Source organism: Cryptotermes secundus, unplaced genomic scaffold, assembly GCF_002891405.2.
Source record: "Cryptotermes secundus unplaced genomic scaffold, Csec_1.0 scaffold374, whole genome shotgun sequence".
Taxonomy (NCBI): Eukaryota; Metazoa; Arthropoda; class Insecta; order Blattodea; family Kalotermitidae; genus Cryptotermes; species Cryptotermes secundus.
In genome coordinates this window covers 8,990-25,209 of record NW_019741302.1, presented here as the reverse complement: position 1 = coordinate 25,209, position 16,220 = coordinate 8,990, and the positions used below count along the sequence as shown (strand labels likewise).

General features: G+C 38.5%; 1 protein-coding gene across 8 annotated transcripts in view; it reads left to right on the top strand.

Moving 5' to 3' along the window:
* Positions 1-16,220, top strand: part of LOC111872698 (gastrula zinc finger protein XlCGF49.1) — a 38,181-nt gene that overhangs the window by 13,638 nt on the left and 8,323 nt on the right. The window contains exons 4-5 of one of the 8 annotated variants that reach the window (XM_033754799.1): positions 9,726-10,050; positions 14,405-14,562. The exons of 2 other annotated variants lie outside the window; for them this stretch is intronic. In XM_033754799.1, the coding sequence (XP_033610690.1) occupies positions 9,726-10,050; positions 14,405-14,473 (394 nt within the window). In that variant the 3' untranslated portion in view covers positions 14,474-14,562. Of the gene's footprint in view, positions 1-875; positions 1,046-9,725; positions 10,790-14,404; positions 15,409-16,220 lie in introns of those variants that run through there. 5 more of the 8 variants (XM_033754800.1, XM_023866847.1, XM_023866848.2 and 2 more) reach the window with 5 other exon arrangements.

Sequence of the window (16,220 nt, the reverse complement as noted above, 5' to 3'; positions counted from 1 at the left end):
TTACAGGCTTTGGGCTCCGCTTTTATACCATGCTTGCTGGACGGAGCTTAAACTTGCAGTTGCGATTGTTAGTGCTGATTGGCTAGCGCACGTGATGATCTTAAGGTGGGCTGCACATCGAGTGCTGTATAAATACGAGTGGTGGCAGCAACGTGTGCAATGTGGTATTGACTAGGAGTGAGTGCTGTCTGTTAGACCGGCAAAGCCGCGTGTTAGTATGTGGGATGTTCCCACAGACTTATTAACCACCTACAGGTCGAAACTACAAATAATTATTAAACTACTGCCGATTTACCCAATTTACAATCACTCCACGCTAATCTTCTCAGTCTATTTCAACTATTCTTCACTGTTTGTTTCCTTTAAATGGATTTATAACACAGGAACTATAAAAGTATCACTGTGCTACAGCACACATAAAATCTTCAAATCACATGTTAAATCTTCACAGGCTGACTTCTTGTACTCTACTGCACTCCTGCTTACTGCTGTCCTCTTGTTTGTGTGCTTCTACTGCTACTATTCATTTGTAACTCATAACTGCCTTGAATGAATTATGTCACTCTTTTATACCCAAAGAATGGACTTGGACTTACAGTAAACACATATCACATGATCACTATCCAGCCCGTCTGTTGGTGTATTGGTCTACAGAAAACACAGCTTCCTCTATTGTTGCGTGTTGGACCTTGTTTATGGAGCAGCCTGGCAATGCGTTGCTCAAATCCATTGTAGTATACTATTTATGATATGAAGAACAGAACCAAGATATTTCTGAAAACAATTGACCTTCATGTTGGAGGTATCTTAAGTTCAGTGATTGACAGAAGTGAAATTCTCTCATGACCAGAATTTATCATAATTCACAGTTTATGATGGTGGTCAAAGTGGCTCGCCCCTTCTTCCATGAAGGATGTTTGAAAATGAAAATAAATCAGTTTATTTTATCTGCGACAGTAGTCTTATAACTTGTTTATGTGGCATTAAGGGTCAGCAAAAATATGGTGAGGAAAAGCACAAGGAATTGAAGGATGGAATTTGGCAGGTAAGGAAATGTTTACTTATTACTTCTTATTATATTATAAAGTGGTATAATATAATGTAATGTAATATAATGGCCATATAATGAGGACCAAACCCAAGTGACCCACCCTTCAACATTAGTTGGAGCACAGTTTTTCCCCACCAGAGCAGATGAATTAGCCTGGGAGTATCATATGGAACTTTGGATTTGAGTGTAGGCAATATTTTGACCATTAGTCATGCTGTCATAACGGAAACTTGCTTTGTGCCCACACTGTTGCTTGTCACAGTTGTACTCATTGAAATTTGTTTCTCATAGTGAAGTTGTGTATTTTAAGAATGGTTAGGTATACAGTGGAACAACATGTATTTCTTGTTGAGATATATCTTCTGAAGAGGTTCCTCAAGTTGTGTGTGTGCATGTTTTGACTGTGTCATGCAGAGGATACACAGCCATCAGAAAAATTGTGTTCTGAACTTGTATAGCAACAGATTCTGTTCTTCGGTTTAATCCTTATGAATTGTCAGTGTACTGGTAAAGTGATGGGGCATACATATGATTTAGTGTTGATTGAGGATGTGTCAAGAAATAAACATTTTTCCCAGGTCCGAATATCACGTTTTACATTTTATATCTGTTTGTGACCTATTTACTGACTCTCCCTTGTAATTCTATAACAGATATGTCACTTTTTTTTTCTGTTATGCTGACAACTGTATTTGTGCGAAATTATAAACAGTGCCACTCTTTTTAAATATAACATTGGACACCTATTTACTTAAAGTAAAATTTTTAATTTTCTGGAGATTATGGTGAAATGAGAAATTTTCAATTTGAGAATGATAATTCAGTTGTTGCTGGTCATTTTGTATTGTTCTGTTTTATAATTATTGACAATATATTTTGAGATTTTTATGTGGTACATACTTCATAGTCTTAATTTTCTGTTTTCAGAGGAAGAGACATCACCTGTTATGTCAGAGTTTTGCAACCCTTTTCAACATTTCAAAATTATATATATAAGCTCTTCCCTTAGTTCACAGAACCTTGAAAGCACCCAACCTCAAGATAGCCAACTCATTTCTGTGTGCAGTAGGGGTTGTGTGTGAGAGCACCTTCCATGGCAGAACACAGTGGTGAAAACACCCTTGATTGTAATGGCTTACTCTTGATGTTGCTAATAATTTTGGTAGTCTTATTCAGTACTTTTTGGACCTCAGGTACTGCTGATCTTGAAATAAGGGCCCCTCTTATGCAGGAAACAGTATTTAAAAACAGTTCTGGAACTCTTTTGCTTGGCCAATGTGATGAATTCTTTCAGGCTTCCCAACAAATGAAGCACTGTCAATGCAGATGATTTTGCATGATTTCCATGACAAATAAGAACTGAAATAACTATCAACAGCATCAAGAATGTGAAGTCTTTTTTGTTTCTGGGGGTGGTTTGCGAAGTAAAAATTGTTCAGTGATATCTCCATTACAAACAAATGCTAGGAGTTGAGCTTCTCCAGTGATGTCAGTTGACTTGTTCATCCGGATGACAAAAGAATCAGCTTTTTTAATGTCAGCTGTCACTTGTGACTCAATGTCTTGAGACATGTCTTGTATACACCAGCTAATAGTGTTATCTAACATAGCGATTTTTAAAATCTCTTTTTCATATTCCTTGCCAGACATAATATTTATGATTATACAGCATGCTGCTAAAATTAATGACTCTGAAATTGTATGATTTGATCCTTCTTGCCATGATTTTGGCAACAGCATAGCTTAAATCTTGAGCTCTATAAGAAATAGTTGTGATTTTGGTCCACTGTTTAGCCTTGTGTGTTTCATCAGCTATAAACCTTTTAAAATATCCCTTTGGTTCATTGCATAAATGTGCTTTGTGTGAAAGTGTCTTTTCATCTTATGTGGAACCATAGCTTGGTTTGCCAGGTTCTCACTATAGACAACACAGGATGTGGCTGCCCTTCTCCGGATGAAATGCAGCCAAAGGACATATTGTCACATGACAGTTTTAGGACTACACTAACTGTACTGTGTGTGAACAAGTGCCAGCCACATTTGATTAATTATCATTTAACTTTATAAATCCAGTAAATCCAGTTATCAATCCAAAACCCATTTGTAGTCACTCATAATGCATGACCTGACAATTTTCAAGGGTATATGAAGCAGTGAAATTTTATTTTAATATTTAATTTAAAGTAAGGCTATCCCTGTTGTTAACTAATTAAGCAGTATGCTATCGAGATATGGGGGAGTGGACGTATAGATGCACATTTTCTTGACCTTTGCATTTTTGACCCTAAAGGAACTCGAACTCTGACCCCTTGGTTGTCCAGCCCTGTTACAAAATGAATGAACACTGAATGCCATTTCATTACTTCTCTGTTTGTTTCATTCTGAGTGGCACATCATTAAGTTGTTGCCCATCATTGCATATACACACTTGCAACCTTGCTTGCAGGTTTGCCAATGCTCGCCTTGCCAAGTTTTCTGGTATCACTGAAATTTGCTTCCGAATTGCGATCTTGAGTTCATCTGTGGTCTGTGCGCTTTTGCTTTGAAGTACCCCCCAAAGGAAATAATGACAGGCAGAGAAATTAGGCGAATGTGCAGGCCATGGGTGCTCACCGCGCAGTGATATGACATGGTCCAGAAACATTTCCTGAATGACCTGCATGAATGTTCTCGCTGTATGGGCAGTTACACCATCTTACAGGAACCATATGTTCGAGAGCTCAGTTCCATGATGACTCAGTTCTGGTGTGAGGAAATTCTATAACATTTCAACATAATTAGCAGGCGTGACTGTAACTGCATGCCCATCTTCGTCTTCAAAGAAATAAGGGCATATGACTCTGAAGTTTGCCATTCCACACCAAACAATCACACGTGCACCATTTGCTACAAATCTATTGTATTTGGCTGTAAAATGAAGGATGATCTCTCTGTCATTTTAAAGTGGTTGTGTTAGCCATCTGTGGGATTATTGATTCATGGATCTCCATGTTGCGATAAATTAACTGGTATAATTGTTTTGGGGTGCTCAGGTGATACTGCAGACTTCCTACTCTTGTGGTTCTGCCTCGAATATGTACGTTTTCAGTGTAGTCTGCCAAGTCAAGCAGGCCTTTGAGTAATACTTCTAGGTCAATATATATGGGAAGTTCATATGATTGAACAACCACTAACCTTAGAGTTTATGCACTTCTGTTTTTCAATTTTCCCTATTAAACCTTTTGTAGTCACATTGCAAACTTGACTGCTCTGAAAATGCTGTATCCAAGGTGGAAAAATCAGTCTCATCTACACTTTCATGATTGCATGCATGGTGGTTTTATCTTTTGTACATGTTACTTCCAAGGAATTGTCTCCAGTCACAGATGATCCACTATATTCCTCTTAATTTACATAATTTCATTATGTGTACCCACTTCGCTCATGGTGCTTATGAAACATGGTTCCGTTATTCATTAAGACATATCCTTATCATCTACTGTAATGAAATGCCACTCCATTCTTTTGGTTAATAAAAATAAAAATTTACAAGAACATATGGGCTGTGCCAAGAATTTATAAGTACATAGCTGTATTTTCATCACTAGAACAGAAAAAGAAATGAAATTTGAGTAATGCATGCAGTAACCAAGTGCAAAAAAGGGCATTTCAAGTGAAAAGGTCTTTGAATGAAACATCTCTTGGATTAAAAGTCTGGGTCAGAAGTCTCTGTTAAAATGTCTCATGGGCCAAACACCACGAGAAAGAAATTTTTTATGAAATATCTCATGCGTTAAAAATAGTGGGTCTAACGTCCTGATACTGTAGGCATTCTCCGAATAATGAATTTTTATTATAATATTACAGATCTCTCAAATTGATTTATATATCATTATTAAGCAAAAATTTCCAGATGTATACCAGAAGCAGTTAATTGTTATCTCCTTTCAGAAAAGCAGCTTAATTGAGTGAATCAAAGAAGGGAAGTGTCAGTTTGTAGGATCCCAAACAAAAGCAGAAAACTAACCTTATATGTGTATAAGTCATGAAGACCCCATATTACTCACTTCTGTCTTCTTAACACTCTGATTCCCACTTACACTGGTCTGTCATACTTCATCTGTAAGAGAAGTTCATATTTTGATTCAGTTTTATTTACTTTTCCTTACTTTCTCATGTCAGAGCTGCCACTGGTATATTCTCATGATTTGACAGTACAGTTCGACACAACCAGGTACATATGCATATTTTATATAACATATTGCAGAAATGGGGACTGCTGCAGGGCATATCATGAAATGAATTTCAAAGTTTCTGTCATGGAATTTTATGTGGCAGACTGGTGGTTCTGTCTCATCCACTTTTATTTAAACTGGAAACCAGTTTTTTGAGTATTCTGTGAAATGCTTGCTTTCATTTACCAAATGTAGTAAACAGCCAGTGAGAAAACAGTGAAGTTGTGGTCTTGTTCACTTGAAGATCAACCCCACATATTTCTTTACTTCAGTGGGCTGATGAAATTGCAACTTTATGAGACAACGACTGCTGTTCTCATTGCACTGATCACATCTGTCATGGAAATAATCTCATAGAATGTGGAACATAAAGGTTAATGCATCCTGGCTATAAATTGGTAGTTTTGGCTATACATATCATTATATCATATCAGTATACATTATATCATTACACATTCTCAACTTGAATTGTTGTCAGGCTGCACCCGTCAGATTAAACATACTGTTGAATGACTACATATCGAGAATGTAAATAAGATTTAAAAGTTTGTGATGATTATATATTAATAAAATGATTGACTTTTTTGACATTATCCATCTTCCAGTTTTTATTTTAAACAAAGTATCAGAGACAGGACTCTGTCTCTGTGCTCAAATAAAAAGCCTACTCAGTTGGGCCCAGTCTTTGGTTCTGACACCAGAACCAATACAAGGCAGGTTATAAAAGCCAGACACAATATAAACTTTGGGGAGAGTTGAGATAAACATTCCAGAATGTCACGTACATGAGATCTTGCAACTATTGCCATGTGTAATGTTATGGCCAGAGTCTGACGTAAAAAAGTAGCCAAAACTAAAAAGTCCAATTCTAAAGGAATAGATTGTAAAATCAATGACAGGACTGTGGACTATTAAAATTGCTGATAAGAGAAAGATACAGATCCAAAAAGCAAGGTAATAAAGGTAAAGTTGCCCCTGTGCTTAACGCATTAAGCACTACACCATGAAGGCATATGGAAGATTGGATGTATAGATCCCCATTTTCTTGAGCTTGGCACTACCTGAAGGTGTAGTCAGCTTCACGGCCTGGCCGCTTTACCCCCCAGGGAAAGATCCCCCAGTACCCATTGGATAGGAGGTTTTGTGGACCACAGCCAGTTTTGACTGCTTGGAGAAGATAGAATTTTTGACCCTACTTGTACTCGAATTCCGACCCCTCCGTTGTCCAGCCCATAGCCTGTCACTATACTGACTGTGCTATCCCAGCTATAGATCCAACAAGTGTCAAGAATAAATATGTTTTAAATAAAAGGCAGGATGATGGATAATGTTCAAACGGTCAATAATTATATGAAGGATGTGATTGCACAGTAATTCTGAATTTCTGTGATGGAGTCAAGTTGTGTTATATCTTTTCATTTTGCTATCTTATCTGACAATACTTCTTGCAAAATGAAGGTACTTTGACTTGTCTCAGAGGAAGCCATTTTGTTTTCAAGCAGGTTTGCTTCCCAAATAAAAGAGATTAAAAGTATGCAAAACAACATAGGAATGGAATGAAAAGAATTCAGAAGTCTTAGTCACTATTTAGTAGGAATCTTTCCCAAAAATTATATCTCAGCAATAGTTAAACCAGTAGGGGCAGCTGTTCAGGTGTTGTTCCAATGTAACATTTGTGGGAAACATTTTACACATAAGGCTAAATTAAATGAACATATAACAAGACATGGAAGGAAGGCTGCACGTCTGAAATGTGTTGCAACACATTTGCAGTCTGAAGAAACATGATACATCACACACAGGAAAGAAGGCATATGTGTGCAGTGTGTGGGGCAAGAGGTTCGCATTGCTTACCCATCTGAGCACCCATTTGCAGTCTGAAGAAACATGATACATCACACACAGGAAAGAAGGCATATGTGTGCAGTGTGTGAGGCAAGAGGTTCACATTGCTTACCCATCTGAGCACCCATGATTCATTCAGAGCAGAAATCACATTGCATTACGTCACACAGGAAAAACCCCTTTCAGTTCTACTGTGTATGGTAAATGTTTCAGAAAAACACCTTGAGAATTCATATAGCAGCTCATGCAGGTCAGAAACCTCATGTGTGCAGAATCTGTGGTAAAGAGTTTTGTGCTATGTGGACACTGTAAGACACATGCAGTTGTCCAGTGGTTCCACTTTACTGGGAAACATGATCTGAAGAAATATGCATCTAAGCACAGTGTTCATTCATAGCTTTTCTGTAGTGTACACCTGTTCCAGGTAAACTAGATGCATACCAGAGGAGCTACAGCACAGGTTTGGACTTTGATGACGTGCTATTGTTCCATGTGTGTGTGAAGTTTTCTTTGAAAGTGCAGTACACAAATAACAGACATGATGTAACTTGCTCATGTGGCTGTGAACATGTGATTAATATACAGATGTGTGTTGCATTCAACTACAAAAACATATTTTTATCATGAATTCCTAGGAGAATACTAACATTTGGTAATAGGAAAGTCAGAATGTTTACTCTAAACATTGAACTTATATGGATTTATGAGAAGTAAAATTTTATGTTTGTATATTAACATAATGCTGTTTAGAACAGAAGATGATCTCTGGTAAGGCGTATTTTTGGTACAGCGATCATGTGATTGGGGCACATGTCTTCTATTTGATAAGCGCAGCTAGAATTTATCATGAGGCTGTATTGGGGTTCTCTTTCCACATGACTTCCGTTTTAAGTTCATTGTACATTCTCATCATGGTTATTACTAACGTGGAAAGGAATATGACTTGGGTAAGGGAATTTCAACAAAAATTGAATTAATGTGAAGTAGATGTACAGGAAGCACGTGCATATTATTATTATTATTATTTTTGGTGGGCCTTCATTCCCATAATAGAGCATTTAAAAATTTTACCTTTAATGTGACTGGAATATGAGATGGCTGGTTGGATAGACAGGCCATATTGTTGAGCAGATATCATTATGGAGGTTTTCTACTCAGTCGCATATGCTTATTGTTTTTCTTTTTATTTTGCATGAGTAAACATTTATAAAGTATGATAAAAAGTAAAGTAAAGCTATCCCTGTAAGAGGCTGTGGAGGCCAGTAGGGTTGTGAGATGTTGAAGGTCACATATTATCTAGACAGTCGGCTCAAAGATGGCGGTAAGGTTGTCAGCCTTGCGTGGTGGCCGCTCTTTACTCCCCAGGAAATTATTTAATTAATTTCTGGTACTCATTTTTGTTAGAGGCTAAGTCGACCCCAAGGCCATAACGATGCTGTATAAAATATCATAGATCACATATTTAAATTTTTTCTGTGTAATGTGTTCATATAACGTGTCTGTGTATACACATCTCCAGGTTTTGTTTGGCTTCTGATATTTACCCATTTGATGTACTTACCTACTTACATATGGAGCTGAGCTCTTCTTGAGGAGAAGCCAAAACTGCAGCTACTCAAGAATTTCTCGACATTTTATGGAATCTGGAGATTCATTACCGTGTTCACAGGAGCTCTCCACTGGTCCCTATCCTGAGCCAGCTCATTCCAATTCTATCTCTCTAAGAGCCATTTTAATAATTTCCACCCACCGATGCCTTGATCTTCCCAGTTGTCTCTTTCCTTCTGGCTTTCCCACTGCTATCCTATATGCATTCCTCTTCTCCCCCATTCGTGCTACATGCCCTGCGCACGTCATCCTCCTTGACTTGATCATTTAAGTATACTTGAAGAAGAGAACAAGTTATGAAGCTCCTCATTATGCAGTTTTCTCCAACCTGTCACCTCATCTCACTTCAGTCCAAATATTCTCAACACCCTGTTCTCAAACACCCTCGGGCTATGTTCCTTCCTTCATGTCACAGACCAAGTTTCACACCCATACAGAACCACAGGCAAACTTATAGTTTTGTATATTCTAATTTTTATGTTTTTGGCAGTTTGTGTAAATAGAAATTTGTTTCCACTTCAGTACTCCAGCCAGTTACAAAGTTCTGATATTTCACTATGTGTTTTGTATTGATAGTGATAAGAAGTAATGAATGTAAATTAGTTTATATAACCCAGTTGTCAGTCATTGATATTGTATGAACACATTTGCATATGAACAAGTTAAATATGTGGTTCTTGATATAGAAAAAACTCTGAGCTTATATGATCAATCCCAAGACCTCCATAGTAAGAGCCCACAGTGCTAACCTTAAGGCTGCCAGGTTTTTCTGTTGATGTTATCATATATTGTAGTTATATCAAAGGGAAAATTCTGAGTCAACACTTTTGGAACTAAGACTCATTGGATGAAAGGACAAGACACATGCCACTAATTTCCATCTACTTCCCATTGAAATCCACACCCCAAGTCTCATGCCTTCTTATTGCTGTTAATATCAGTAGTCAATACATTAGTAAGGAGCAATTGTAACATGTTTTAGAGGTAGCTATTTTCTTTTGATGCAGGTTTTCTTCGACTTTGAAAGACATTGGAGAGTCTGCACAACAACACTGCTTTACAATGGAAGGAACTGAGAAGCATAGTTCACAACCCTCTGAGGAACTTTCTCAGTGTCATGCTTCAGTAGTAGTCGATCCAATTAAGGGTTTGTTCCCCTGTAATATTTGTGGTAAAAGTTTCATAAATAAGAGTAAACAGAAGGAACATGTAACAAGACATGTTGGGGGAAGGCCACATGTATGTGAAGTGTGCGGAAAGAGATTCAAGGAGCGTAGCGGCCTGAAGAAACATGCTATTTCTCACACAGGAGAGAAGGCACATGTGTGTGAGGTGTGTGGCAAAAGGTTCACATTGCTTACCCATCTGAAGACCCATAATTTGGTTCATACAGGGCAGAAATCACATGTGTGTGATATCTGTGGCAAGAGATTTGGTCAGCTAGGCAACTTCAGGAAACATGCATTACTTCACACAGGAGAGAAGCCCTTCAATTGTAGTCTATGTGGTAAATGTTTTTCTCAGAAAGACACCTTGAAGATGCATATAGCAGCTCATGAGGGCCAGAAGCCACATGTGTGCAACATCTGTGGTAAAAGGTTTGCTCAACGTGGATGTCTTAAGACACACGTAATTGTCCATTCTGGACAGAAGGAATTTTGTTGTAATGTCTGTGGTTCCAGTTTTACTAGGAAACATAATCTGAAGAAACATGCAGTTAGGCACCTTGTTCACTGACAGATTTTTCTATGGGGTACACCTTGACTGGCTAAACCAGATGCATACCTGAGGAGCTGCACAACAATTTTGAACTTTTGTGAAGTGTTATTGTTCCATGTGAGTGAAATATCCTTTCAAGTTCAGTACACAAATAATGGAAATGATAGAGCTTGCTCATGTGACTGCGAATATGAGATTTATATATGAATGTGTGTTGCATTCAACTACAGAAACTTTTTGTTTACTGTGAATTTCTTGGAGAATTCTAGCATTTGTTAATAGGAAAGTCTGAAAGTGTACTTGAAGCATTGGACTTGTATAGATTTATAAGCAGTAAAATATTATGTTTGTATATTACTGTAATTCTGTTTAGAACAGCATATGATCAGGAGGCAGGGTAGTGTAGTTGGTATAGCAACTAGCTACAGTCTGGATGACCAAGGGGTCAGAGTTCGAGTACTGGTAGAGTCAAGAATTTTCTCTTCTCCACATTGTCCAGACCGGCTCTGGGGTCTACCCAATCTCCTTTCCAATGGGAGGACCCTATCCTCAGGAGGGAGGGGGTTAAAGTGGCCAGGTTGTGAAGCTGCCCACTCACCTCCAGCTAGTACTAGGGTCGAGAAAATGTGGATCTAGACACCTTGAGGGTGTCGTGTTTAATTATTTAAGTGAAGGAATATGTTTTGCTTTCACCTTACAGCATATGATCTCTGGTAAGGAGTATTGCTGATACAGCTGGTTCTGTGAATGGATCACATGTCACATTTGATAAGTGCATCTAGAATTTATCATGAGGCTGTATTAGGGTTTTCCTTCCACATGATTTCCATTTTAACACTTTGTGGACCGGCAATATAAATATTTAAATCACTCTGGGGACCGGCATTTTTATACCTACTACACTAACTTGTGCACTGTTCACTTTAAAAATTAATATAAAATCTCCTAATTAATTTTATGAACTAAAATTGATGGAGACCCCTTACCAATGCTCCTAGAAGTGCTTGAGAGTGTGATATTTCTGGAAACATTCCCCTTTGTGAAGTGGCATTACACACTTGCAAATGTAGACAGTCATAGTCCTTTTTTTGAGAACTGCGCAAACACTGCATTGCCTAGAAGGATGCTTCCCCTTGGAATGTTCACTCTTCACTATTTTCACGAGGGTATGTTTCCACATATCACCCAAGAGTCACCCGGGGTTGTCCACTTGAGGCCTGCGTGGGGTGGGAGGTGATGGGCTAGGTCGCACTAAGTCTGACTCTGGTTCTGCCGCCACCATCTGGTCTGTAGCCCAAGCCTTTGCCACATTCATCAGAAATGCTTTGTATTTCAATTTTGAATCATTGTTTAGTTTTTTGTAAACGAAAAATGAATTGAAAATGGCACAATTTATAAGCCACAAGGCAACTTTCACTTTTATTATCTGTGGCTGCAATTCTTTGTTGACCCCTGTCACTTCCAATGTGTGAGTCACTTCTCCACAAGGCACGTCGGATGTAGCTCAGTGGAAAACAAGTCAGAGAGATTGCTTTGCCTTCAGCCACTTTTGTCCTTGAAACATATTCCCCTGTACTAACTTCCTGCCTGGTACATAAACAGCTGGAAGGGGAAAAGTTTATTTTCTTTTGGAGTAGGGACCCTAGCCAGCCAGGTCAAGTTAGTGAATACCTAGCATACATTCCGAAGATTTATTACGCAGTATTCATTGCAGTTGCATGGCGCCAGAGCAAGGTATAGTGTGTTAAACGTAATGTGTCCTAAGCCTGATATCATGCGTCCGGTCCGCAAAGTGTTAAGTTCATTGTACATTCTCATCATGGTTATTACTAACATGGAAAGGGAATATGACTTGGGTAAGGGAATTTCAACAAAAATGAAACTGATGTGAAGTAGAGGGACAGTAAACACGTGCTTATTGTTTTTTTTTTTTCAGTGGGCCTTAATTCCCATAATAGAGCATTTAAAAATTATACCTTTAATATGACTGCAATATGAGATGGCTGGCTGGATAGACAGGCCATGTTGTTGAGGGGATAAAATTATGGAGGTCGTTTAGTCAGTCCCATATGCTTAAGAGTTTTTCCTTTTATTTTGCATGAGTAAACATTTTTAAAGTATCGTAGATTAAAATTTGTTCTGTGTAATATATTCATATAACATGTCTGTCTACACACATCTCCATGTTTTGTTTGGCGTCTGATGTGTATTAATTTGATGTATGAATTTTAAAACATTTCATGAAAGTGACATTAAGCAACATCTTTGTTCGATTGTATTCACGTTTCTAGAACAATGTACACGTATCAGTTCAGTTTTCTCCTGTGGTGTGTACCATACTGAAATATCTTTCCGTTCATTCATAGCTGTTGATGGAGAACACAGTAGGTATTGAATATGGTACTTGTGCCAGATGTGAGTTTTGGCCATATCCCCCCCCCCAAAAAAATGAAGTTTCTCCATTGCATTCCATCACCACTTTGTTGGCAGTTTGTGCAAACTGGAATTTATTTTACTTCAGTACTACAGCTAGTTACACAGTTATGATATTTCAATATGTGTTTTGTATTAATACTGATAAGAAGTAATGAATGTAAATTAATTTATATACCTCAGTTGTCAGTCATTGATATTGTATGAACACGTATTAAAGATAAGCAGCGGCACGCACACAGGGAGCCTACACAGAATAATACCTGAACAGTGCTGAAAACAAGAAGTAGCTGCTGCAGCACTATAGACATAGGGCGGGTACCCCTGAGAATTTTAAATTTTGAAATATTTTAAAGAAATTTTTGAATTTGAATTGAATATTTAAAAGTGCCAGTTTTTGAAAATCAAATTGATGTGTGTAGGTTAGTTAGTTATTTATTGGAGAGGGTGGGTTTCCCCATGCACTGAGACCTGTATTGGTCCATTGTGCTTCCCTCTATGATTTCTACCAGTCTCTATATCCTACCGGTACTGGTGCTTACCATCAGTCCCGCCCAGCCAGCGAGACCGGCTGTACTAGCTGAGAGGTATCTATAATGCTTCCCTCATCTACCAGAGGTATTAGAGACTGCTGTTGGGCGGGAAACGTCCGTTAATTTGGCTCAGTGACCTCCTTTGGAGATATGAGGTTTTTTACGTGCCGTAAAGCTACAACACGGGACCCACGGCTTAAAGTCCCTCCCGGAGGACTTGTTCCCTGAATTTTTCCGCCCTTAAAAATTCGACGACCTCCGCTGGGTATTTGAACCCGCGTACTATGAATCATGAGGTGGGAACGTTACTTCTAGACTAAGGAGGCCACTATGTGTGTAGGTTAACAAAGATTTTGTACAAATCTGACATCAGCAGAGAGGATTCTGAAATATTGGGACCTGTTAGCAATGGAGAAGTGAACAACTGGGAAGACTGATGTTTTTTAAATTTTAAACTACATGCAGTGTAGCAGCTACATGAGAGTATACACCTGATGATGGCCATTTACGGCCGACACATGTAGTGTAGAAGAAAGGAAGACGAAAGAACTACAATAAATTGTTTCACTTGGGATAGAGTTTGTGTGATGTATTGTGTAGAGTGTAACAGGATGTTTATATATAATATTGTATGAACATATTTGCGCATGAACAAGTTAAATATGTGGTTCTTGATATGGAAAAAACTCTGAGCTTATATGATCAATCCCATGACCTCCATAGTAAGAGCCCACAGTGCTAACCTTAAGGCTGCCAGGTTTTTCTGTTGATGTTATCATATATTGTAGTTATATCAAAGGGAAAACTCTGAGTCAACACTTTTGGAACTAAGACTCATTGGATGAAAGGACAAGACACATGCCACTAATTTCCATCTACTTCTCATTGAAATCCACACCCCAAGTCTCATGCCCTCTTCTTGCACTTAATATCAGTAGTCATTACATTAGTAAGGTGCAGTTGTAACATGTTTTAGAGGTAGCTGTTTTCTTTTGATGCAGGTTTTCTTCAAGCATGAAAGACATCGGAGAGTCTGCACAACAACACTGCTTTACAATAGAAGGAATTGAGAAGCATAGTTCACAACCCTCTGAGGAACTTTCTCAGTGTCATGCTTCAGTAGTAGTTGATGCAGTTAAGGGTTTGTTCCCCTGTAATATTTGTGGTAAAAGTTTCATAAATAAGCATAAACTGAAGGAACATGTAACAAGACATGTGGGGGGAAGGCCACATGAATGTGAAGTGTGCGGAAAGAGATTCACGGAGCGTAGCAGTCTGAAGAAACATGCTATATCACACACAGGACAGAAGGCATATGTGTGTGAAGTGTGTGGCAAAAGGTTCACATTGCTTACCCATCTGAAGGCCCATACTTTGGTTCATACAGGGCAGAAATCACATATCTGTGATATCTGTGGCAAGAGATTCAGTCACCTAGGCAGCTTGAGGATACATGCATTACTTCACACAGGAGAAAAACCTTTCAGTTGCAATATGTGCGGTAGATCTTTTACTCAGAAAAACAACTTAAAGACTCATATAGCAGCTCATGCGGGTCAGAAACCACATGTTTGCAGTGTCTGTTGTAAGAGTTTTGCTCAGCATGGACATCTTAAGACACATGCAATTGTCCATTCTGGACGGAAGGAATTTTGTTGTGATGTCTGTGGTTCCAGTTTTACTAGGAAACATAACCTGAAGAAACATGCAGCTAAGCACGTTGTTCACTGACAGCTTTTGTGTGGGGTACACCTTGACTGACTAAACCAGATGCATACCTGAGGAGCTGCACCACAATTTTGAACTTTTGTGAAGTGTTATTGTTCCATGTGTGTGAAATATCCTTTCAAGTTCAGTGCACAAATATTGGAATGATAGGGCTTACTCATGTGACTGTGAATATGAGGTTTATATATGAATGTGTGTTGCATTCAACTACAGAAACTTTATGTTTGCTATGAATTATTAGGAGAATTCTAGCATTTGTTAATAGGAAATTCATAAAGTGTATTCTTGAGCATTGAACATGTATAGCTTTGTAAGAAGTAGAACTTCATGCTTTGTGTATTACCATAATTCTGTTTGGAACAGCATATGATCTCTATTAATGAGTATGATTGATACAGCAGGTCTCATGACTGGATCACACATTTCACATTTGAGTAAGAAATAAAGGTAAATTTGTCCTGGTGCTCAACTAATTAAGCACTATGAGATGAAGGTGTATGGGGGAGTGAATGTCTAGATCCACATTATCTTAACCTTGGCACTAGTTGGAGGTGATTGTTCAGCCTCACACTCCGGCAGCTTTACCTCTGGAGGACCCCCCCCCCCAATTTCAATTCCAATGGATAGGATGCTGTGTGGCCCCCAGAGCTGGTCTGGACAGTGTGAAGAAAGGAAAATTCTTAGCCCTGCCAGGACTTGATGTCTGACCCCTAGGTAATACAGCCAAAATCCAGTTGCTATACAAACTGTGTCAACCTGGCTCCTCGCATTTGATGAGTGCATGTAAAATTTATCATGAAACTATTTGGGGCGTTTTTCCACGACTTCCTTTACCTTGCTGTTCGTTAGACATTCCTGTCACAATTATTAATGCTAATTAAATCAGTGAACAATCAAGTTCCTTCCGTCAAATGTGACACTTTTTTAAGTTTTCCACCTCGTCACCACCTGCCTTACATGTTTCGGCTCACCACGGAGCCATCATCAGAGGCATTTATAGTAGAAAAAGAAATCACCAACACACAAAACTTCACTTTGTCCAAGATAGCCACGTTCCAGTTAATTAAAATAATTACAAATAGTTAAAAT